The sequence below is a fragment of the Sciurus vulgaris genome (assembly GCF_902686455.1).
Source record: "Sciurus vulgaris genome assembly, chromosome: 16".
In the NCBI taxonomy this organism is placed as follows: Eukaryota; Metazoa; Chordata; class Mammalia; order Rodentia; family Sciuridae; genus Sciurus; species Sciurus vulgaris.
The window spans coordinates 50,901,051-50,926,059 of NC_136477.1; the positions used below are offsets into that span (position 1 = coordinate 50,901,051).

Consider the following 25,009-nt stretch of genomic DNA (forward strand, 5'->3'; position numbering starts at 1 on the left):
ACCCTCCACATTTCAGCTCTGTTGACCTTAAATTTCTCAAATGTCTCGAGTACTGACCCACCTCAGGGCCTTTGCACCTCCTGGAACGCACTCCAACTCATGAACTCATATCTGTTTCTTTCTTGCACTCTAGGTCTTGTTATCATCTACACATTTTTACTTTTTCTTCAAAGCAGTTATTGCAGTTTCTTAATCACACAGCACATTATAGACACCACTGCTACCATGATGGCAAAGACTTGACCTATCTGGGTCATCTCCATTAATCCAACACCTGGCTCAGTGCACACCAGAGACATTCAGTACCTGATAAATGAATGAATGAATGAATAAAAATGACAGATGGGATAAAAGGAAAGATAAAACAAAACAAGAAACTCATGAAGAATAAGAAAGTGGAGAGAACCAAGGAATGTATCATACACTAAGGAAAAAGGAATGACTTTTCCTCTTATTTTTAATCTTCCAAAGGCTATTTCAAATAATAGTAAAAAATTAAGAAAATACTAAGCTGCTAATGCAGTTCTCACCCTAGTCTTTGACGTCAACTACCATTGACTCCCTCCCTCCTTTTCCCCATCCTCCACTTCAAACATAAAACCGCAGGGTTATATCTGACACCCTACTGAAATAGAGCCCTTTCCCTGCCCGACTCACAACCTAGCCTGGCCCAGATCCCAAGTTCTCTCAAGTCTGTGAAGTGGAGGGAGCCCCGGCAAGGCAGGAAACGGATGCCCCTTCCAACTCCCTCCCTCTCGGAAGTGTCACCCTACCTCAGCATACCGAATTTCATGTAATGTTAAAACTCAAACAAATTACACGTCAAACTCAGGAGCCCGCCGTCCAAGCCCCCACCGCTAATCTCCTCTAGCTCCTGTGGTTTGGAGCTTTGGGGAAAATTAAAGAACTTTAACACCAGGCTCCTAAAACAGTTTAGTTGTTTAAACCATAACCATATTTTGGAGACATCGGGTGAGGAAATGGGGACACGTGCAGCCACTTACTCAGATTTGTTGAGGGCCAGGCTGGTCCAGTAGGCTTCAATGGGGGCACTCACCACTGCATCAAAAAGAACTTCTTGGATCAATTCTTTATCACCTGTAGGAGGGACAGAAGAGAAGATGGCCTTGGTCAGGTACCCAGGAGGGGCATGAAGGGTGCTCAATAGCTCATTTTTGGGGAGGTTACCAGGGATTGAACTCAGGGGCACTCGACCACTGAGCCACACCCCCAGCCCTATTTTGTATTTTATTTAGAGACAGGGTCTCAGAGATCTGGGTCTCAACTCAGAGACTGAGTTGCTTAGTGCCTCACTTTTTCTGAGGCTGACTTTGAATTTGTGATCCTCCTGCCTCAGCCTCCCAAGCCACTGGGATTACAGGTGTGCATCACCGTGTCCCGCTCAATAGCTCATTTTGCAGTATCTGGAGCTACTTTTTAGTACTCACACTGTGGGTACATTGTTTATGCGTTAACTTCCCAACAGTTGAAATATAAAATAGTTCAGACACCTGATATGCCAGTAATACCAGGGCCCGTGAAGCATTTGGACTAGGTGTTTGGAAGCTGAGAGGCTGGGTTGTTTCACACTGCAGGTTCTGCTGTCTCTCCCCACCTCAGAGTTCATTCCGTGGACCAGTATGCTGAATCCCAGACTTGGAGACCGGAAGCCAGTGCTCCTTAGAAAACTGGCTCTTGTCTTCCCCAAGAAGACAGCCTGCATCTTCTACTACAGTCTGCCATTTTTCAGCATCCTGCTTTCAGGAAGTTGGAAGATTGGAAAAGAATACCATGACTTCATGGCTTTAGGGAATCTAATTTTTAACTCCTTCCATTAAAGAATTTTAAAGAGGGTTATCTAGCTACATCCAAAAAGAGTCTTGGTAGAGGTCAAGGAATAAAGGAAGATCATGAGTCTGGGTGGGGTGTTCTAGAACTCTCTGATCCCTCTGCAAAGGAGAGTACCCAATAATCCCAGGGAGCATGCAGTCCTCATCAGGGCTGGGGGCCAAAAAGATAAAGGAGTTTGGCTTAAAAGAAAAACTGGAATCAACTTCAATCATCATGTAAAAGACAATGGACAAATTGTACAGTTATGTAATGGATTTCCATATAATAATTCAGACAAACACAATAGAGATAAAAGATCAACATGAATGAATTTCAAAAACATGATGAGTAGAAGCAAATGTTATATGTATTATAACTATATGTAGTGATTCATATAATAGTATACTATATATTACAGATACAGATTGAATACCTCTTATCTGAAATGATTGGGTCCCGAAGTGTTTCAGATTTCAGCTTTTGGGAGATTTTAAAATGTTTGCATACACTTAATGAGATATCTTGGGAACAGAACCCAAGTGTAAACATAAAATTCATTTACCTTTGATGTGCACCTCATACAAATAATCTGGATATAATTTTATGTCACTTTTTTAAACAATCTTGCAAATGAAACCAAGTTTCATAACATGTAATTTTCTACTTGTGGCATCACATTGGTACTTGAAAAGTTTCAGATTTGGAGCATTTGGGATTTTAGATCTATATAAATATTTAATGTAAAAAATAATGAAAATAATACTTCATATTATTGATGAATAACCTTCTATGTAGTAATAGTACAAACTACATGAAAGTGATGAATACATATGGAAAAGCCATTCTCTCTGGGAGGGAAACAGGACAGGGCAGGGCAAAGATATCCAGGGGCTTCAGTATTATCAGTAATGCTTAATTCCTCAAAAAGTATGTCAACTTTCCTATGTTCATGTATGAATACATGACCAGTGAAACCCCACATCATGTACAACCACAGGAATGGGTAGTTCTACCCCACGTCTGTATACTATGTCAAAATACATTCTACTATCCTGTATCTAAAAAGAACAAATTTTAAAAATCCTTTAAAATGAAAAATGCCTCAAGCAAATAGAGCAAAATATTAAGAAGCTGACTAGCAACTAAAAAATACACTTTTCATATTATCTCTATGCTTTTGGGTTTTTAAAATATATCATTAAAAATTCAAATGAAATGAAAAACTGAACTCATCTGAGGTTCACCTGATCCTTTCCTTACCAGAGCACATCCCTCCCCCAAAAATCCATTCCATCTGTGTGGTTTAGTCTCTGGATCACCTAATTACAACTCTCATGCATTGCTGTGGTGATCCCCTGAGACGACACGTGTCATGTGCTTTTCACATCATTGAATAAAGGATGTTTGTCAGACAGGGAGCAGGTGCCATGCTTATTTGGAGAGGGGAATCTTCCCACCCATACTGCAGCTGCTGGGACTATCTTGGGATTTTAGAGGGTCTGCTCCTCTCTTGGGGGACCATCCAGACCTGCTGCTGCTCTTCAGTGCCTCTTGGGCACAGTCACTGTCCATTTCTTACCCCCTGAGCTCCCCAGAGGACACCTGGTGGAGGAGAGGAAGGAGAGCACCCAGTCGCCATGACAGGAGACAGGGGTGGGTCATAACCACACTCTCAGACAGCCAGAGACCTGCATTATGGACTTGCAGGAGACGAGCCAATCTTTACTGTCCCCTCGCAGCTGTGACATTCCCATCCCATTCAGTTGTGGAGACAAACCCAATGCAAAGGGTCGAACCAGGATTAGGAACTATGTGACTCTCACTAAATTATAATCTTCCTCCTGTTCCTAGGGAAAACAGATCTTTGGTTGGGTTTAAGGTGACTGAGAGTCTGCCAAAACCACGCTTCGCTGAGAACTGAGGCAAGCAATGGTTTGGAGTTCCGACTCGCCCCACTCACACCCACGCATGCGCGCAGCTGGCCTTTGAAAGCGAACTCACATTGCAGCAGGGGCTCTTTGCCTTTGAGGTAGAGCTTGATGGCGTCCAGCTGCGATAGGTGACGGTGCTCCGGGTGCAGGTCAGTGTTGCAGTAGGACCTGAGGACGTGAACAAGAGCATAGGAATATTCACAGCTTCTTCCTTTGTCTCTGAACCAAGACAAAACAACTAGACCTCAAAGAAAGCAACAGATACCGATGCCCGGTGAAGATGAAGGACTGTTGCATTCTTACCATTCGTCTGCCAAGGACACATCCGGGTGTTCCAAATCATGCAGGCCTGGAGGTCAAGGAGAAAAGGCTAATAAGTAAGCACAGTTCCCTCTCATCCTCGTGGGTGCTTCAAAGATTTTAGGGGAAGGCTGTAGGGTGGGTAAAGTGTAGGCATTAACTCCCAAAGGTGTCCAGGAACAGGGATTCCAGACAAAGGGGACAAGTTTGAGAACTTTTCCAGGCAACTCTCTTCTAATCTCCACTTTGCTCTGCCAGTACTGCGACCTTCCCTGGCCACATACCCCAGGGGAAACTTAAAGCCTTAAAGTGAGTCCCAGGAGGGAAGCTTAACAGGATGGTTACAAACACTGACTCTGGAGTCCCAGGCAGTTCTGAGTTGGGAACTGGCCTAGGCCATTTAACTCCTCTGTGATGTTAGCAGGTTACTTTATTTTCTAAATGTCTGTTTCTTCATGAGCAAAGCAGGAATGATAATAGTCCCTAACTGATGGCTACTTGTGAGGGTAAAATTATAGGTTGAATGATATGAAATGGTCAATACTCAACTCTTTTTGACCAGCAAAAATTGCTAGTTGTTACAGAATCCTAAGTAAAAGTGAGTCATACGTCTAGGAAGGTAGTTAGGGGTGCTGGGGTTTGCAGGGAATCTGGAAGTTTTTATAGAATGCTCCAGACTGGTGCATGTGCTAGAGGCTTGGCCCCCAGAGCACTGACATTGAGAGGTGGAGCCTAGTGAAAGGTGATTAGATCATTTGAACACCACCCTCAGAGGGATTATAATGTAGTTCTCACAGGACGGGGTTAGTTCCCACAGGAGCAAAGCCTGAGCCTGATCCCTCCTCTCTCTTGCTTCTTCTTGTGCACAGATGCCTCAACTGCATAGAGAAAATCCCTATGTTCTCTGCCATGTTATGACACAGCCAGAAGGCCCTCCTCAAAGGAGTCCATCTAACTTGGACTTTCAGTCTCCAAAACTGTGAGCTAAATAAACCTTTTTACTTTATAAAGATCACCTGGCCTCAGGTATTCTTTTATAGCAACAGGAAATGGGCTAAGACACATTGGGAAGTTGCTGTTTTTATTTGCATCTTCAAGATGCCTTGATTTCAATGGGCCATCAGCAGACATACACTTCTGAGTGACATTCACTCAGGCATTCCGATGATGCTCAGAACCTGTTTCAGGAAGCCATTTCCCAAATGACCAACAGTATCTCACCACACTCAGGTCTCCAGTTTCTCAAATACATATGCAGAAAATAAACAGTGCAATACTAGACCTATTGTTGCATAATCCCACTCAATTTTTAGGAAGGGAGGAATAAATAAGACTGAACATCAGGCTCTAACACACACTTTGGGAATGTCATATCAACTCTGATTTATATCAACTGTGTGTCACAGGTAATATCACATAACTCATGAACTCCACAGGATAGTTAAATGGGATGGTAATCCATCCCTAGGATAATACAGCCATCCAGACAACCTCCCTTCCTTTCTTCCTCCCTTCAATATATTTACTAAGAATCCACTCTATACCAGATGCTATTCTAGGCCCTGAGACTATATCATGGAATGAAACAAAAATCACTGCCTTCATGATTTTTAATTTTTAGTAACAGTAAAAAAATAAGTAGATGAAATTGAAATTAAAATCTACAGCATGTCAGTTGGTATAGTCAGGGATATGAAGGAAAGGAAAACACAGGGCAGGGTAGGGAGGGTCACAGGTTGCAAGGATTAAGAGAGAGAGAGTCTCTTTTTTGATTGTGGTGATTATGGAAGGCTTCCCAGAGAGAGTGACCTTGAAGCAGAATCTGAAGGAGGAAAGGGAAAGATGTGTACAGACAGCAGGGAGCATCTTCTTGAAGGCATAACAGGGGCAAAGGCCCCGACGGGGGAACCATCCCTTACTGGAATATTGACTTAAGGATGTCAATTCTATTTCTTTTTATTTTATTATTATTATTTTTTGTACTGGAGATTGAACCTAGGGATGCTTAGCTACTACGCCACATCCCCAGCTCTTTTTATTTTCTATTTTCAGACAGAGTCTCACTAAGTTGCTTAGGGCATTTGCTAAGTTGCTGAGGCTGACTTTGAACTCGAGACCCTCCTGCCTCAGCTTCCCAAGCTGCTAGGATGACAGGGGTTCACCACCTTGCCCAGCTCTATTTTATTTTTCTAGTTTCAGTTCAGCCCATTTTCAGCCTCAAAGCCCTCTCTAGCTACCTTTCACAGGACCTACAGGTGAGACCCTGAGGGAAGATCTTTTTTACAGCTTTTTCTCTGAGTTCCTAGGCACTGAGGAAATTCCATTGTTCTCTAATTCCCTCACTTCTGATTTCAGTTCTGGCAACATCCTATCTGCTGATGATTGCTACTGCCAACAGTCACAGCATAAGCTGTAATTTGTTAAAACACCTTTTGGGTACCGTACACATAAAAGATAAAAAAGTGCCCAAGGAGATTCAGAAGAGACAGTGTTTTAACAGGTGGACCACAGTGCATACCTTCAGCTGCAGTCATGACCTCTTAAACTTTTGAGCCAAGTCCACCTAGTCACCATCTTGGTAGAATCTCTGGCTTTGGCAGGGCATATGGAAAATCCCTATGTTCTACAGGGAAGTGTTTCTTCTTGAAGAACCTATTCAACTGTGGTTGCCATGTCCAAGGAACTCCTTCCCTCTCCAAGAACAGAAGAGAACAATGGTCATGCTATGGCTCTTGGAGGTTATGAGACCCTCTCCTAATCACCCTGAGGGGAAGTAGCTTTCTTGGGGTCTGTTACTCAGCCAAGTTGGCAGGATTGTCAGTCCTTGTATTTACAGAGGACCCACAGAGAGAGGAAGATCTGACCTCATTTGTGTGGATAACCAGACACTCTCTCCCTTGCGGAGGAGGATTCAGACTAATTTCTTGCATGGTGGTTATAGTTAGCTCTGAAATCCTCTCTGTGTCCGCTTAGATCAACAGCTGTGGAACATACAGGAACAAGATAGAGACCCCCAAAATGATCCAAAAGACAATGCAAAACAACTGTGCATATGTGAGGATGGGGAGATGGGAGAGAGGGAGAGGACAGGGAGGGAGGGAGTGAGAAGGGAGAAAGCGAGGGAGGGCCAGGCTCATGTATTGCAGAGTGACTAAGGGGACACATCAGAGCCAAGTTGTCCATTAGCGACCTCTCCAGTAGTCCTGACTGTGAGTTGTTGTCTCAGCTTGACCTCAGATGGCTCAGATATGAATTTTTGTGCTTGGTGGGCAGTGATGGCCAGAGAGCCATACATAGTTCACAGAACTAGAAAATTCTAGAAGTTAAAATACAGTGAGAATACTTCTTAGGGTATCTTGCCCAAGTGACAAAGTTGCCTATTTTCTCCTGGGAGTCTCTGGGAAGAGAGGTATTATGGTTTGGATGTGAGGTGTCCCCCAAAAGTTCATGTTGAGACAATGCAAGAAGGTTCAGAGGAGAAATGTTTGGGCTAAAAGAGCCTTCACCCAATCAGTGAATTGATCCCCTGATAGGGATTAACTGAGTGATAACTGAAGGCAGGGAGGATGTGGCTGAAGGAGGTGTGTCATTGGGGGTGTGGCTTTGGGGTATGTGTTTTTTATACGGAGAATGGAGTCTCTCTCTGCTTCCTGATTATGTGAGAGGCTTCCCTCCACCAACTCTTCCGCCATGACACTCAGCCTCAGCTCCAGCCCTGAGGGACAGAGACTGCTCTGTGGACTGAGACCTCTGAAACTGTGAGCCCTCAAATAAACTTTTCCTCCTCTACAAATTGTGCTGGTCAGGTTTTTCAGTCACAGCCATGAAAAAGCTGACTAAAACAAGAGTCCATACAGTTATCTCTGTGGTGGGCACAAGCTGGGTTCTGCCCAGTTCTCAGTGAGCTCTCTATTCCAGTCTTTCATTCCATAAGTTCTCATGATCAGCAGGGAGACGAAAACCAACACCTGGGAACATCACAGGGACAATGAGCAGTAAACCAGAAAGCCACCTATGGAACTTGAAGCCTTGGGGACTGTCCTCTCATTCCTCACTCCTTCTCCATTGTCCACATGAGAAATTTACCACATTCATTTGTTCACAGTTCTAACCCATTAAAACTTGGCTTTTCACTGACCTTCCTATTCCTGGCCATCCCTGGGACACCCAGAAACCATGCTGGTCTAGTCCAATTCCTCTGTGAAGATGCAAGGCCTGATGGCCATACTAGGCAAGTGACTTGCTCAAGGTCACTCAGGGAGCAGAGCCCTCCAGAGTCCATGTCCAGCCCTCCCTGCATAATCTTGATAATGGGAAAGGAAACGTTTTCGGAACGAGCAGGTTGTTGGGAGATGAAAAGGACAGTATGTGCGTGGCAGCAGCGATTTTACAGTTTACAGAGTTGCGACAGCTGCTACTGTTTACTGGGAGTCACCATGCGCTGCTGCTTTATGGAGACGGGAAGTTCTGAGAACCACAAGGTGCTACTTCCTCTCTCTGCATCTGTAAATCATTCCAATGGTTCACATTTGCCTTTGGGCCAGGGCTGCCACGAAACACAAGTGAAATCGGTGGCTTAATTGCAACAGACCTTTGTTTTCATGCCCCCGCCCCCACCAGCCAATCAGGGCTGGAGTTTTGGCATTCATCTGTATTTCTCCTGGTACTGATCTTTATATAAAATATAGCTGGCGAATGATCCCTATGAGCTGCCCTGACAACTTTGTGAATTAAAATATAGAGAAATTCAGTCATAAGGAAGGCCACCACTATATGGGGTTCCCACCATTCTGAAATCTAGGCGATTTTGGCAAAAAAGGTAGCATCCAGTGAGCAAGGGTTTGAGTCAAATGCCCAAGGGATTAGGCAGAGGTTTGGACCGTGAACAAGTTCCTCAGCTAACTTGTAGCTGGCTCCCGACCCTCCCCCCGACACCACAGAACAAGACTAGCCAAGGCAGAGGCACGTTACCTTCCTCGATGGTCACGTTCCCCCGAAAGAAGTACTTCCCATGGCCTCTGGAGAGCGCTACACCTAAACTGTGCAGAGAAACAAAGCAGACCTTGAAGTCCATGGCATTGACTGGAATAGACTTGCGGGCTAACATTTAAAAAAAAAAATTTTTTTTTTTTTAATTTTCCATTTTCACATTTCTATTTCATGTTCTGTAAACAATTTTTCCAACAGTTTACTTTCAAAAACCTCACTGATTATAGTGGGTGTTGGTTTTTCTTAGGTTTGAACAGCTGCTTCAAAGCCATTTCTGATTGGAAATGCCAGCAGCAATCGGCCCCACTGGTGTTTTCAAAACGTGTGGCCAACAGCTCACCCCTGCGGCGAGTCCTTCTCTTGAATGTCATCCCGAGGGCCACACAAGGGCCATGCACCCTGATCCTTACTACCACCTTACACCCAAGGTCCTACATTCAGCCAGAGATGGGTCTTCTCAGAACCTGAGAGTTTGGGACTAGGGAAAATCGACCCTTTCTCACAAAAAGAAAAATCCCCATTCCTGCTATGGGCGGCTACATGATTGGGTTGTGGGCTTCTGCTCCCAGGCCTCTCCTGAGGCCAGTGAACTTTCCACATTCCCCCTGGCTTGATTTAAGCAACTTTCTGTTTTTGCCTAAAGTCAGAGACTCTGTTTTAGAAACACAGTCTCTTCATTTGGCACGCTCGCTTAGCGGCTCATGTGTTCCCTGATTGCTCTGGTTCCACATGGAACCCGCCCTTGATCCTTGGCAGTATGTGACAGTGATGCTGGAACTTATTTTTCAGATTACTCTATAGAGTCAGTAAACTCTCTCCTTAGTCTGCCAGAGACCATTGCAGGAAAAGGAAACAGCACTCATGAAATGATTCTTTTTTTCCTTTTACAAAATGTGTCACAACACTAAGTTAATAGTGGTGGACAACTTTAGAAGGCTACATATGCATCTGAAAGCAGGCAATGAGGCAAAACCAATTTTTTCCAGGACTGTTACAGAGGGACAACGGGATTCAAAGGTAGACAAGCACAGGGGGACAGTTCAGAGAAGTCAAAACAGAAGCACAACATGTAGGGATGAGATGCTACCTCTGGGTTTGAAGGATTGTCTTTTGGTCATGAGAATTGAAGGCAAAACAGGACCCAGGAGGCAGCACGTTAGATGGTTGAGGACGTTGATAACCCCTCTGAACTGGTCTCCACCCTTCATGAGAAACCCCAAAGCTTTTTTTTTTTTTTTTTTTTGCTCCATAATGAAATGCAAAGCCATGACAAATTAGTGAGTTCTCCTGGGTGAGCCTGAACCATCTTCCCCCTTCTGGAAAATAAAGACCAAGCAGCCTGGGAAAAGCCCCTTCCTCACTCTTTCCAGCCTTTCGGCAGGGTGTTTGTTATCTTCAGATGATGAGCTCTGAGAGCGAGCGTCAGCAGGTTTTGTACAAACACACTGATGGGTCTGATGGAATGTCCATGTATTATGGTCAGCTCTACCTGAAAGGGGTACCCTTGATGTCTGTATAATAGTAGTCATTTGTCATCACCAAAACCCGTTTCTAGATTGAAAGAAGAAAAAAAAAAGTCGTAGAGAAAAGAAAAACACGGTTAGTCAGCTAGGTGACGTTTTTTCAGAAATCAATAAAAATAAATGGACACACTATGATCAGGTTAACGGTATTACATGAATCTCGACTGAGATAAGTAAAGACAAGAGAAAAATGATCTCGGCGAAAGATATTTATTCCAGATAGAGCTTTCATAGCTAATTTTTTTTTTCACAGCGGTTTGTTTTAAATTAAGCAGCAAGAATGTTTGAGAAAAATGTACCCCTTTGTCCACTGTCTTCTTCACCTCCATAGAAAACTTGCCCGTCTTTCGATTCACCATGGCGTTTCTTAACTAAGAGGATAAAAGGAAATCTGGGTGTTAGTTCTTCCCTGGGTTGTGCACAACTCACATCCTTGGTTTGAGCACATTTGGTGGCTTGTGCAAAACAGAGATGAGATTCCCATTCAGCCTGGGGTGCTTCTGCAAGTTGGGCAGCATATTGCGGGCAGGACAAATACCCTCATACAGTGAGAGAAAGACCAACATTAATAAATAAATGACTTTCAACTTCAATTTGGGGTGCTGCAGTGAACCTCTGGACAAGAACAAAAGAGCCCCTGCCATGAAGGTTCATCCCGAGAGAGCCAGAGAATGAACTCTCAGCAATCCCCTAAAACACTCATGCGAGAGTGTCCCTGGGGCCAAGTCACATTTTCACAAAGGGTACTGAATTGTCATGAAGACATTATTTTTCAAAAGATCATCAAGTTAAAGACATTTTCCTATACAGTAGTTTAAGAAAAAAAAAAAAAAATCAAAGCACAAAAGACCAATCATTTGGAAGAGAGGGATTAGCTTTTTATAGCATGAATCATCTTCAAATGCTTGCTGAGAAATCTCAGTCAATTAATGGCCTTGCTGACAGCACAGTGAATGGGGGCAACCCCGTCTCTGGTTTTTGGAGGTCCCATCTAGGAACAGAGAGCCTGGCTGTCCTCCCCCACCCCTGGCTGACCTCATCTAATTACGTGTGGCCCTTCCAGGAGTTCAGAGGAGGATAGCAGACGCCGGGATGAAAGATGTGCCGTCCTGGGCACCAACGGGACCTGACAGGCAAGGCCATTTAATGGAACAGGAGCAAAAACTGACAAGCCACAGCCCGTCAGGAAAACCTCTTTCCCAGACGGAACCCCGGTCCTTTATCCTTTCCCCTCTTTTCCCCTTTGAGGAGTTTGAGTGAGATCTGGCTGATAGAAAACTGCGACGCTTGCAAGCCACCTAAATTTGATTCGGGGCTGTCTAGATTTGGGTTCACATTCCCATCTTCTGTGTGAGAGAGTGAAAGCATAATTTTTAGCTGGAGGCATGTATAAAATAAAACATATATTTGACTCTAGATATTTTTTAACAACACATAATGGGCATTTCTGGAAATATTTTCCCATTTTTAACTTTTGTGGTTTTGGACGGGGAGAGCTGGTCCTAATTAAGTCTACTTTCTAACTTTTAAGAACGCCTCGATTTATCTTTAACGTGGTTTTCATTTCTTCTCTCTCTGGTTGCCTGCCTAAAGCCATTTGGGACCTTCTCCTCTCACATTCCCCAGGCAAGTTAGAGATTAGGTAAGTCCCTCTGCACAGCAGCACCCCCACTCCCAGTAGCACAGAACAATCTCAGAGGGTCTGTGAGGGTCCAAGGTCAGGCTCACGGAGGCTTTCTTAGTCTAGTCCTGCTCTTTTAAAAACAATCATGAAAACAGGTTATACTTAATGAATATGCAGTGGTGAGACACAACAGGACTAAAGTTTAGAAATGGACCATGGAGCCAGAACTTCATGATCTGGGGCAAATCACTTACCTTGTCCATGCCTCAGTTTCCCCTTCTGAAAAATGGAACTCATGACAGCTCCCATCCCATAAAGTTGTAGTGAGGATTAAATGGGTTGGTATTTAGAAGAGTGCCTGGTATGTGCTAAGTGCTCAATAAATGCTAACTATTCCCCATAGTCATTACCAGCAGATTTCCTCTTCCTCGTTCTCACTGTGTTAGACACCTTGCAATAGTTTACAAGAGCCAGTTTGATTGACACAAATGCTCAAGCTCTAACCCACTGCCTTTCAAACTTTTCCGACTATGAACCATATAAGAAATACATCTTACACAGATGGTGTCCTCCACATCTCCTGTTTCAGCAGGTTTCATTGCTTTTCTTTGCTGCTCAATAACCACCACATGGATTTGGTGACCTCATCCCTAACTCCCCAGATAGAAAATGGCTGCTTTTGGCCACCTGCAAGTTGACACAGACTGAGAAAGAGAGAGCTAACCCAGGACAGCAAGGTTCAGATTTTGCCACTGACACATCCCAGCTGTCCTCTGACCTCTCTACGGCTCAATTTCTTCAGCTATCCTTCATTCTGTCAAAAGTGTCCCTGAGCAAAGATTTCCAGACCACACGGATCCTATGGTGCTGTTAAAAGCTGTGGTCATCACATTCTTATGGAGCACACATTACTGATAGAAACTGTTTCCTGAGCACTGTGTATTGGGTTCCATTTTTAAAACCTGCAAAATTTCCAGGCAGGGTGGTGCACACCTATAATCCCAGTGGCTCAGGAGGCTGAGGCATGAGGATCACAAGTTCAAAGCCAGCCTCAGCAAAAGCAAGGTGCTAAGCAACCCAGTGAGATCCTGTCTCTAAAGAAAATATAAAATAGGGCTAGGGATGTGGCTGAGTGGTCGAGTGCCCCTGAGTTCAATCCCTGGTACCCAACTGCCCAAGAAAAAACTTGTTTCATTGTCTTTTAAGGTAATTATTATCCCTGTTTGACATATGGAAAACCGGAGACTGGAGTTAAGAAACTTGTCCAAGTTTGAGCCCAAACTCTTAACCTCTGCTTCTCAAATCAGGAGAAAAAGTACTTGGGCAAAATTAAATTTTTTGGCATTTATATAAGAAGTATGAATTATTATTCCTAGATTTTTTTTAATCAAAGAAAAGTTTTAAAAATTGATCATTCCCTAGTCTGTGGTTTTAACTTCCCAGTAGGTTCTTCCATAAGCTCCAAGTACTGTAATCCAAGGTTGTTGGAAACCTGCTTTTCTTTCCTTATTGCCAGAGGAGGAAAGGGGGTTTGGCAGATTTTCAGTAGACTGCCCGTGAGAATACCACAATGAAGGCTGATGTGGTCTCGATATGTCCTTTTTCTATCCGAGGATGCTGAGGCTTGAGAAGGGGACCAGAATCACATGGTAAGTCAATGGCATCCCTGTGTTCCAAGAGGGCTCTGGCACCCAGGACATAGGCAAGAGTGATGGGGAGCTGGGCATGATGGTGCACGCCTGTAATCCCAGTGGCTTGGGAGGCTGAGGGAGGAAGATCGCCAGTTCAAGACCAGGCTCAGCAAAAGTGAGGCCCTAAGCAACTCAGTGAGATCCTGTCTCCAAATAAAATACAAAAGGGGGCTGAGGATGTGGCTCAGTGGTTGAGTGTCCCCAGTTCAATCCCTGGTACCTGCCCCCAGCCCAAGAAAAAGCAGCAACACAGTCAGCTCCCACTAAGGGCAGGAAAAGCATGATTGATGGTGCTACTCAGAGTTGTCTGAATATCCTTTGAACTTGCCACTGTCTCTGAATTTCCACCAGGGCACAACTGGAAAAATTAAAATGTCCTGGCAGAGAAAAATTGCCAAATAAAATTTTGGTCTTTCCATATGTGAGCATATTATGTAGTCATTAAAAATCTCATGCACTAATGTTCAGCTTAACACATAGTCAAAGGCAAATGAGGACATCAATGACACAGGGTAGCTTCATTTTTTCCTATCAGATGGCAGTCACTTGCAACTGTGATGATATAGTGGGCATTAAAGCATCTCTCACCGTGTGTGACCACAGTTAAAACCCTCACCAGAATGGTAAACTGGTTGCATGACCAGTTTCCCCAGACTGGGATCCACCCTTTGCTATCCAGTTCTGAAGTCCTTCTCCAGAGTTGCTGGGGAATCTGCCTCTCCTACCTGCAAGCCTGAAGCTGAAGCAGATTCCACACCTGCCACAGCACCCATTTTCCTAACAGCACATTACAGATGTGCTGAGGTTCCATTGTGAGCCTGCTGCTCTTCCCTCCCAGGCAGAGCTCAGTAGCTCTTTCTTGGAGAGCCAATGGCCACCTTAGATTCTGTGTGTAATTACATAATGATAGCTCGTCTTCCTAATGGTGGTTCCTTGTCCACATCAGAACAGGAGCCTCGCCCTTCCCAGTGCATAGGCAGCCTGCACTTCCCAGCCCCTAATGACATGCCACCTGGCCAGGCTGACAGATTAAAGGGAAGGGAGATGCAGTGGATAAATAGCTCTGTCATTCTCAAGCAAGTATTCAGCCAGCACAGGGACACATACATGGAGGGGCACCGGGCGCCTCTACCACAGAACTGCCTCCTCATGCATCAACCTGGGCACCTAGGGTAGGCTTGGTTTGGGGGACCAGGGCTCAAACATGAGCTGCAGAGACACTGGAGAGAGTGTATAGAAGAACGCAATATACGTGGCTGAAGATCTCGGAATTATGTCCCAAGGGAAGAGGTTTACGGGACTTTGGGGAAAAAAAAAGACCTCTGGGGAACTTTGCATGGGAGTCATCATGGTAAGAAGAAATGTGGGTTGACTAGGGGACAGGAGAAAGAGAGTTCTGACACAGCAGAAGGAATTTCAGGCAGAATCCATGGGGCAATATTCATAATACCATGCAGACAAACATTGTCTAACAGCCACAGTGTACAAGGTCCTCCCCATATTCTCTGCACTCATCAGGGGACAAGAACCCATCTGCTTGGAGGCACTGAAACAGAGTCTTCAAGGACTCAAGACTCAAGGGTTCTCTCTGTGGTACATTCACACCATCAGCACAACTTTGGGCACTTGACTGCCTGAGCTGGAATCCACACTATGTGCCCTGAGACTACTGCAACAACTCTCTGCCTCAGTTTCCTTACCTGTCAAATGGAGATGGCAGACACACCTACTTCCTAGGATTGCTATGAGAAAAACATGAGTTCGCACATCCGTGGTACTTAGAACAGCACTGGCACATAGCTATATATGGTAGCTATTACTACTTATTTGAGTTTTCTCTATTTATAGAAATAATTATGTTCACTGTGGAAATGTTGGTAATGACTAAAATGTAATCTGGAAAAAAAAAAAAAAACCACCAGGATCATCCTTAATTTCTTCAGCCATGTCTGGGAATTTATAACCAAAGGATAAACACTAAAGATAATTTTTCCTTTCAGAGGTAATCCTCACTGGTGATTCAGATTGGACCATGTGTGTCTCAAGGTCCCCTGCTGACTCACAGGTCCCCCAAAGATCTGTCCTACTTACTGTATTGTTAACCCAGCACCTAACTCATCCCATAAATTGGGACAGAAGTCCCATTCATACCATTCAGCATGGTTTTTTTCCCTCTTCTTTTATTATTTTAATTTTAGCTAGTCTATTTTGCACATGCTTAACAGTATATGTGATCTTACATCATTTTTGGAAGTCTGCAGGGTCTATGCTATAAATGTGGTCATTAAATTCAACAAGAGCCTAGTTGTCCAAGAATGGTATAATTCTCCTTCCAAGTTTTCTGTAGCTGGGCAGAATCTACTGCTTCTTCCTCAGAGGGCTCTGCTTGTATGACTTTTCTAGATCTAGACCAGCATGTAGACAAGTAGGGTTCTGTGAAGACTTCCCAAAGATGCTTCATATAGCTTCCAAACTTCCCCAGTCACTAGGGTGCAAATCTCTAAGGGAGAAATGTTGGCTTGGGATCTCCCAAGTCAAACTTGCTGATGGCGAAGGAATTCACATTATAAATGTACCATGTTCCCAAGTTGACAAGACAAAAAGTCCTGAACCAATGAGTTAACTGGAGACCAATTTATGCAAAAAGAAGACACAGGACTGGCATGAGATGTGGGGAGTCTAAGAGCAGCCAATTGGGAAACCAATGCCTGCAGCTTTAGTGACATGGAATGAGGAGATGAAAAGCTTTTCTGAACCGGGATTAGAGAAAGGAGATAGCAGCTCACTGACATTTTTCTGGGGTATGTAGATGATTACAGCAAGCCCAGTCAAGTGTGGGATTCTGAAGTAAGCATGAAAATAATCAAGTCTGCCTTCCATGTTGATTAAAATGGAAAAGATGATGGAGCTGGGAAGCATGTTGGTAAGATTCAAGACTTCTGGGAGAAAAAGCAAAAGAATCTGATGAGGTCGAAATAAATCCATACTCAAGCAATGGCAAGTGTAAAGATAGAAGGAAAAAGAAAAAACCACCACCACAGTGGACAGTATTCTTCAAAGACTCATGAGACAAATTAGAAACTCTAAGTCCACAGGGCGTTGATTCATGAGAGGGTCACCAGAGGGTTAATGACCATAATGAGAATACTACCAGCCATGGCTGCTGCTCAGAATGCCCACCTGTCCACACAGCCGTGTAAGCACCTTTCTAGCTTTCAAAATGGTAGCAGGAACTATCATCGTCATCTCATTTTATTGGGGAAAATTCTACAATGAACAAGAATAACCCTGAAGGGCAGAGGTCATAGTCACTCACTGGAGACAAACAGCCAGCCACAAATGCAGGCATGGATCCCTGGCAGTCTGTATCCTCAGCACTACTAAAGTGGGGTGCACACATGGGATGTCATAAAATCCAAAGAATCTGGCAGCTTCCTGGCAACAATGTGTAAGGAACAGGAAGATCTCAAACTCTACCAGGTCTCTGAACTGACGTGATGTCAGCCCCCTGGCATGTGGGAAAAGGTGTGTGGTGGTGAGGAAGGAGCTCTTATCACCTGGCAGGGTTATTTTGTCTGAATGTAGGGACTAGACTTAGTATAGATGGAGAGGGAAATAGGTTAGATTTCTAAAACAGACATGATTTATGTTTTAGAGGGGAGGAAGAATATCGGACATCTCTGCTAGCTGAGGCAGTCTAGGGAGCAGAGGATGTGAAAAGGAGGGCCTGGCCTGCTTCTGGAAGGCAGTCAGAACCCAGCCTGGGCTTTCGAAGGGTTCTCTTCCACATTGCTACAGAAGGCAGGACAGAGTGGGAGAAGGACGGGATGCTAAGTCAACGATGAAGCTTAAGAAAGGACCCCACACAGAACCGGGACAGCAGGGCAGAGAAAAGAGTCACCATATGAGAAAGTGATGGGGAAGGCCTCCGATGGGAAGACCTGGGAAGCTACGACTGAATTAGGAAAAGTTGGCTGGGGTTCACACCAAGGCAGCCATGTCTAGCAAATCTGATCCATTGAGAGAGGAACAAGACTTGATGGGGTGAGGCAGAGGTACAAGGAAAACTTTTGATCCAGGACCAGGCTGTCTGTGTTGGGGGGAGGAAGCCCAGTGTGCTCTTGCAGTGTATCTGGGGTAAGCAGTGAGAGAGACCAGGGATACCTGGGAAAAGGGGGGGGGGTAACCACGCAGGAGGAAAGCGGGCCTGTAAAACCCTGGGGGGCTCTTCAAAGACAAGGACAGAGTCCACGAGGTCCCGACAGGTGGATTCTGGTGACCCAAGAGCCTGTCTGGTTGGCCTGCAAGCACCCTGACTTTGCAGTGGACAGGGTCTCCTGTTGCTCAGCTGGGCCTCACTGGAGATGGCAGGTGCCATCAAGTGCCCTGGGCAGAAGACTGGATTTATCAGCAGCAGAGGGAACCAGAGTCCACCAAGGGCGTGCTATCAGACTGCTCAAGCAGTGGGGTAGCTGACCTGTCTGAGTTGGTCCAATGAACCAGCAGGAAAGTTCTAACACCCCAAACATGGTAAAAGGATCCATTGTCTCCACATCCCTCTGGTGAGTCTCTTATCCAGCTTCTGGGACAGCCTCAAGTCAACAGAGCTCTCTCCCCAGGGGGCTTCAAAACAAGTCACTTACCACATCATCTCGGTCTTCCCACTCCACCTCGGACAGGTCGACGCTGCTATAATTAGGTTTCCTTCGCTTCTTGCCTTCTTCATACTAGCATTAGGGAGAAGAGAGAGAAAAAGAGAAAAAAAAATCTCCATGAAATCATTAGCCAGGGCAAACTTTATCCTCCAAGTCCTGTTGACCAGATGGAACAGGTGTCCCAGAGAAGCCCTGCAGGTTGACAGTCCTCAGGGTTGTAATGGCAGGGATGTCAAGCCCAGACTACTCTGAACATTTTCTCCAAGCCAGGGAATACAAAAGCCAACTCTTTGCTTGATATGAATTTACCTAGCGGACTCCTCTGTTACAAATACCAGAGGCGTCCCCTCCTTGGATGGGGTGTATATGGAGTGGGGAGACACTTCTCCTCTATTCCAAAGCTTCTCACCCACTTCATGACACTTGAAAGGACTTCTTAACGAACATCTACCCAAATCTAGAGCTACCCATATGCTTTATAATCCTTCAGTCTCAAATTTATCCCCAAACTCCCTGGGTGGGAAGAAAAGACACCAGTCTTCAATGCTGGAGTTGGACTCCACATCCTGGTGACATTTTGCAAACACACAATATCTTCCATTTGCTAGCACCCTGGCCACCACCATGGCGCTGAACTAAGTGCGGCTACTTCGCCTGGAAGAGATGTGGGTACTGGGAATTGTTGCCAGATTTAGTGGTCATTAGGGAATTTCTCTGGAGAAGCTGATGAGTGCATTAATAACTGGGGAAGTGGTTTTTGTTTCCCTCCTAAATCACTGGTGTTAGTCACCCTGCCAACCTACCATTTTATCAACCGGACATTCTTGTGTCTGGACCTTCATGCGTCTTTAGACCTTTAATGTTGGTTGTTGGGGTGTTTATAAGGTAGCAAAGTCTGCCCTCTGCTGCAGGTTAAGTATAAGCAACCCCTTTATGATTTCAGATGATAGGACTAATAGTATACTGGGAATATGTACATATATTATATATTTGTGATTATTCTGTTTTCTTTTTTGTTTTTGTCTCTGTCTCCAGATTGGTCATCTTCTGATTGAATGACAACACTCTGAGATGCAGGGTTTGTCTAAGTATTTTAGGGCCCCAAAGCCACAGGTTGCCATTTTGGACACTGATTGGCTCTTGTGGGTGCAGTAGCTGAAGGCACCCAGACAGGAAGGGAAAGCATTGCCAATATATAGAACTGAACAAGTCTAACCAGGTCCCCCTGTGGAATGTAAGGGGTAGTGGCTAGAAGGGGGGCTCTTGAGACACTGTGGTACTAATAGGGCCAGACGTTTTTCCACATTCTTCTTCCTTGTCACTGCATTTCAGGACCCTATGCTATCTCTGGAAGGTCACCCTCCCCACCAGGCCCCAGAAAGGCCACCCTACCTGCCTCCAAGGGCAGTGGGCTCTCACCACCCCAGCAACCACCCTTCCAGTCCCCTCTCTAAGGTGTCCAATGAACACACACTCATGGTCACCATGATGACATCAGATCCACTCCGGATGATGAGGAAGGGAAGTGGCTCCCTCAGAAGCTGCTGTAAGTGATAGCAGGTTGAATCCTGTTATGGAAAGTTCTTATGGGTGTGGAAGCCCTGGCCTTCAGAGAGCCAGGCTTGGCTCCTCTCTGAGGAGGAATGGGAGGTCAGTGGGAGAAGCTGGCCTGGGCGGGAGTGATGAGGGAGGGGCATGAGATGCTAAGATTCAGGACCACCCCCTTGGGCAGCTGGAGTCAGTCAGTCGTTCTGGACCTCTGCCATTTCCCATTTCGCCAGAACCATTTCTGACAGTTATTGGCACCTCAGAAACCCACACAGCCCCTATCTTGAACTTTGAAGGCAGAACTCTTACGGTTCCTTGGGTAGCCAACTGCTGGGTTTCCAATGTTCATTTACTATTTATCTTGGTGGCAGTGGTCTCCCTTTGGTCATTTCAACGTGCTCCTTTGGGCTTGGGATGTAGCTCAGTTGGTAAGGTGCTTGCCTAGCATGAAAAGTGCTCCTTTGTTGAATACACATCTACTGGAACGCTCCAAGTGCTAGGCACTAAAGATATAAAGTCAATTAAACCATGCTCCATTCTTTCCCAAGGACTTTTTGTTGTTTATCATCCTCAGTTCTGCCCTTGTCATTGTCCATTATTCATATGGGAAAATGGGCTCTAGCAGGTTAAATAAGACCCTATAGCCAGTATGGAGGAGGTCACCTTACCCAGCGTCAGTCCCTGGCTAAATTTTCATGTCTAAGCCTCAGGTTATTCTAACCACGGTTAAAGAAATTTAAAAACACCCCAAGACGGGACACCAAATGTGCCTTTGTCCTCAGAGAAAGCGCAGACAGGTTTTTGTGAGAAAAAAAGAGAACGCGGGCTCTGTCATTTCACGCTGCTGGTGTCACACCGGGACCTTAAGCAACATACCAAGCTCTCCTAAGCAACCTTCCTCATTAGAAAAATGGGAAAAACAAGAGGCTCTCCACAGCAAAAGCAGGACGTGAGGAAGAAATGAGATATTGCGTGTAAAATGGCAATGCCTTCCCAGGGACAAAATAAACTCTTAACATGTGGCTGGCATGATTGGTGAGAGCCGGGCACTTCTTGGGAAGACACAGGCTCCTTGCAGAGACATGGCTGATATCACATTTCCGTGGAAGGGGGAGGCCATTTGCTAATTCTGCAGGCCACTGTTCTGCAAAACAGGCAGGCAAGAAATGTTTGTGGGAGAGGATGTGTTGGGCAATCACACTCATATGTGTCCTCCTGGTGAATACATAACAAGTTGAGACTTAAGACTCTCTGGGCAGAAATTCGGACTGTGCTCAAGCACCCAGCACCTTTAAGATAGCATTTGGCAAAAGTGGAGTCGGTTGCAGAATCTTGACTTCTGACCATTCCAAAATGCTTGTGTTTATTTTTTTAAATAACCATTCAAGAAATGCAATACATTACACCAAAAAGTACTCTAGAAACTTGAAGAGATTAGAGAGGGATGGAATAAAAGATTTCTCAGCACAGTTTGTCCCCATGAGCTACCACACTCCTACAAGTTTCTGTAATTTAATTTCACTGACTTTTCACCCTGTTTAGCCAGGTATGCACTATATGGTCTGCAACACTTCCCGTCTGGGTCTTAAAACAGGTGAGCTCCTTTAGAATACACACATTAATGAAGCAGGTGATGAATTTGGGGAGAGAAGGAAATTCACTGAACTGCTGCATAGATTAAACAGACAAAGGCCTGTGAGCATACTGTAGCATTCTGAGCCTGGATCTGCCTAGATCTTTTCCCCTATAGCATACTGAGCCTGGATCTGCCTAGATCTTTTCCCTGTAGCGTACTGAGCCTGAATCTGCCTAAATTTTTTCCCTGTAGCATTCTGAGCCTGGATCTGCCTAGATCTTTTCCCCATTTTTTTTTTTTTAAAGAATATATTAGAAACCCAGAGATGAGACCTCCATCAGGAAGACTTTTGTGCTGTGGAGGGCCACCACCTCACCCACTCCCCACCTTTCTCAGGATAAATGCCTCAATTCTGCTGTAGGGAAACCCTGGAGCATCACTCTCAATAAATGTGGTTCCAGTGAAGGTATAGTTAGTTGCTCCTGGTTCAGAAATGGGCATTGACCTGAGGATATTACACACTCCTGGATTAGTTCAGAGGTGGGTACATAACCCAGGCCCATGCAAATGAGATTCAAGAGACTCAACCTGAGATGCTTTCCTGGGACTGATCTGGGGGAAAGGGGTCCTCCATCTACTGGCATGGCTAGGGTGGTAGGATGTGAGCTTGGAATACTTTATGGTCATTACTGTCACAACTTGGAGAGAGTGTCCCCAAGAATGAAGCCAACACAGAGAGAGCAGAGAAAAGACGTGCAAAGAGTCCTGAAAACAAGGTGTGCACACCTGGATCAAGCTATGCCTGAAATCTTTATTCCTATGATGTTACATGTATCAATACATCCTCCCCCTGGTATCCCCTTCCCTTTTTTAAAGATTCTTTTTAAAAGGGACATGGGGCTGGGAATATGACTCAGTGATAGAGTGCTTGCCTAGCATACATGAGGCCCTGGGTTCAATATCCAGCCCCTGTCCCCTTATACACAAGAAATTATTTTTAAGCTGGCTTGTGTTTTAAGCATTAAGCATTCAACAGAGTTCCAACTTGTATATATTTAATTCCTCTCTTGTTTTTCTTCTTAAATAAACTGATTTTAAAGTCCACTTTATGTGCAGTATTCACAAACTTTGGCATTTTAATGATTATTTGGGAACATGTAATTCACAAAACACCCACAAGCTCCCCAGGATACACTACTGTGTTTGAGCTGAGCTGATCTCCTCTACCTGCTTCCCACCCGCAAGCGACAGAAAAAGAACTAAGTTCTGGAATCTCTAACTCCCAGGCCAGATCTCTCTTCTCCCAGGCAGCTTTGACCTGGGACAAATCCCAGGTCCCTTAACTCCACAATTCCTTCTTCTTCTGCGTAAGGAGCTCATTAGGGGGTTGAAGCATCTTATATGGCAATTGTTAGTGTATCTATAATCTGTAACTTCCTTTGAAAATGTGATTAACGAATTGCAAACGGTTTCCAAAGGTTTATAAACAGACTTTGAGAGTCACAGGTAGGTTTGTAGTTTTGGGGGCCTGTTTTATGAAAAAAATATGTAGAGGAGAATTTAATAAGGAAAGATATTCTGTGCTATGAAATACTGGGAGGTGGAGTTTCAAATAAAGGCCAGATGTGGCGAACACACAAACAAGCCTGTGGCCTAGAAGGATGGGGAAGAGAATGCACCCGGGCTAGAATCACCCGAGGCGGGGGGCTTGCCTGAAGTGCCAGAACATTCTTAACAGTATTCTGGATAAAAGTACACTTTGATGTCACCTGCAGATGGACTTGGGGTGAACCATGGAGATGAGCCAAAGGCAGTGGTCACCTTGATTTTAAGAAAATGACAAAGGCTATGTTTCCCCTGTGTTCTTTCAGAAAGGCCGGGATGGGGCGTCATCTGCACACATCCCTGTGGCCTCTGGAACAAATATATGTGCCCGGGTCTCTGATAAACTGTACATGCCCACTCCATGCTACCAACAGGAAGGAAATTGGGGGAGGCACAGCTGGAAAGGAAGAAGCCTCACCCATGGTAGTGCCATCTGGAGGAGGGATGGCTGAAGCCCAGGCCCTGGATGGTCTGGGAAGATGCTTCTCTTCCCAGGCAGCCATGGGCCTCTGGTTGTGAAGGTATTCACCACCTCCTCCAAGGCCCTGGAGCTGAGGGACCATTTCAGAAGGGACACAGGTGGTCTTTTTTCCTGTAGATGCAGGAGATAGGGTCTGAGAGCTACTAGCGCTTCATTTCTTCACTCACTCATTCCTTGATCATTTGGCACAATCCTATTGGACACTTAATACTTTTCAGACTCTGCACTAGGCCCAGGCAAGCCTTGGCAAAGGCATAGAGAAGCCACTGTGGAAAAATCTCTCCCTGACTCAAGTCCCTGATCACTATTCACTACTAGTGAATCAGGCTGGGTCAGGGGAGGCCAAATAAGAGCTCAGGTGGGGCCCTAGAGGTAGGCCCAGGTTCTAATCAGGTCTATGTGTTGTGTGCCCCAGGGCTTGTTGTGTACTTCTCTGATCTTTATTTTCCTCTTCCGTAGGTAACAATGCTCAGCTCACAGGAGAAGCAAATAAACAGGGTTGAGCTTAGAGTCCAGCATGTCATAAGTCCTAACAAATATGGCCAGAGAATCTGCCGACTCAGCCAATTCTAATGACTGCTGGTTAGATCCCCCAGGTATGCGATGTAATCTCCCCTGCCTCTCAGAACTCATCCCTCGGGAGGAAGTGCGTTCACAGGAGGAAATGATTCTGAAGAGCGTTGCCACTTATGAATCATCTTCTGCCTTTAAGGCAGCCCTTCACCCTGGCTCAGTGGCCCATTCTTCTCAAAGTCAAGGCAAAGGCCAGCTAGGCCCATAGCAGAGTGACGCCCCGACCTAGAATCTGAAAGTTGGATTCCATCTTACCAGTGGTAATTAAAGGTCTCTGTGACCGACCCTGAGAAGGTGGCCTCTGGGGGAAGGGAGTCCCATGGTCTCCTTCCGCCCCTGCGCTCCTGCCCATCCGCAGCGGGAACTACCAGCATCACAATCAAAATCACTTTTGTCATTTTTTTCTGATATTTTCCCCCCTGATTATCCATGTCATAGCTACTCATTGTAGAAAATCTGGCAAATGATAAAGGGCAACAAATGAAAAGAATATTGCCGCCGTTACCACAGTACAGCCATCACCGCCTGGCCCTCAGCTGTCGGTCCCAAAGTAAAAGTACTTTGAAGCAATTACCGCTTCCAGTTTTCAAAGTTTGTGGTTCCTCCAACAAGGAGTTTAGAAAACGTAGCAACTGATCTGCTCTGTCTTCGGAATGGCTGCCTTTAGGGAAAATACAAATAAA

At 45.1% G+C, this 25,009-nt stretch overlaps 1 protein-coding gene across 1 annotated transcript in view; it reads right to left on the reverse strand.

Annotated features, from left to right (window-relative positions):
- The window catches only part of CACNA2D3 (calcium voltage-gated channel auxiliary subunit alpha2delta 3), an 871,596-nt gene that overhangs the window by 182,379 nt on the left and 664,208 nt on the right, over window positions 1-25,009 (reverse strand). The window contains 7 exon segments of the mRNA XM_079115690.1: window positions 1,005-1,098; window positions 3,832-3,929; window positions 4,065-4,110; window positions 9,033-9,100; window positions 10,540-10,601; window positions 10,873-10,944; window positions 18,532-18,615. Coding sequence (XP_078971816.1) covers window positions 1,005-1,098; window positions 3,832-3,929; window positions 4,065-4,110; window positions 9,033-9,100; window positions 10,540-10,601; window positions 10,873-10,944; window positions 18,532-18,615 — 524 coding nt within the window.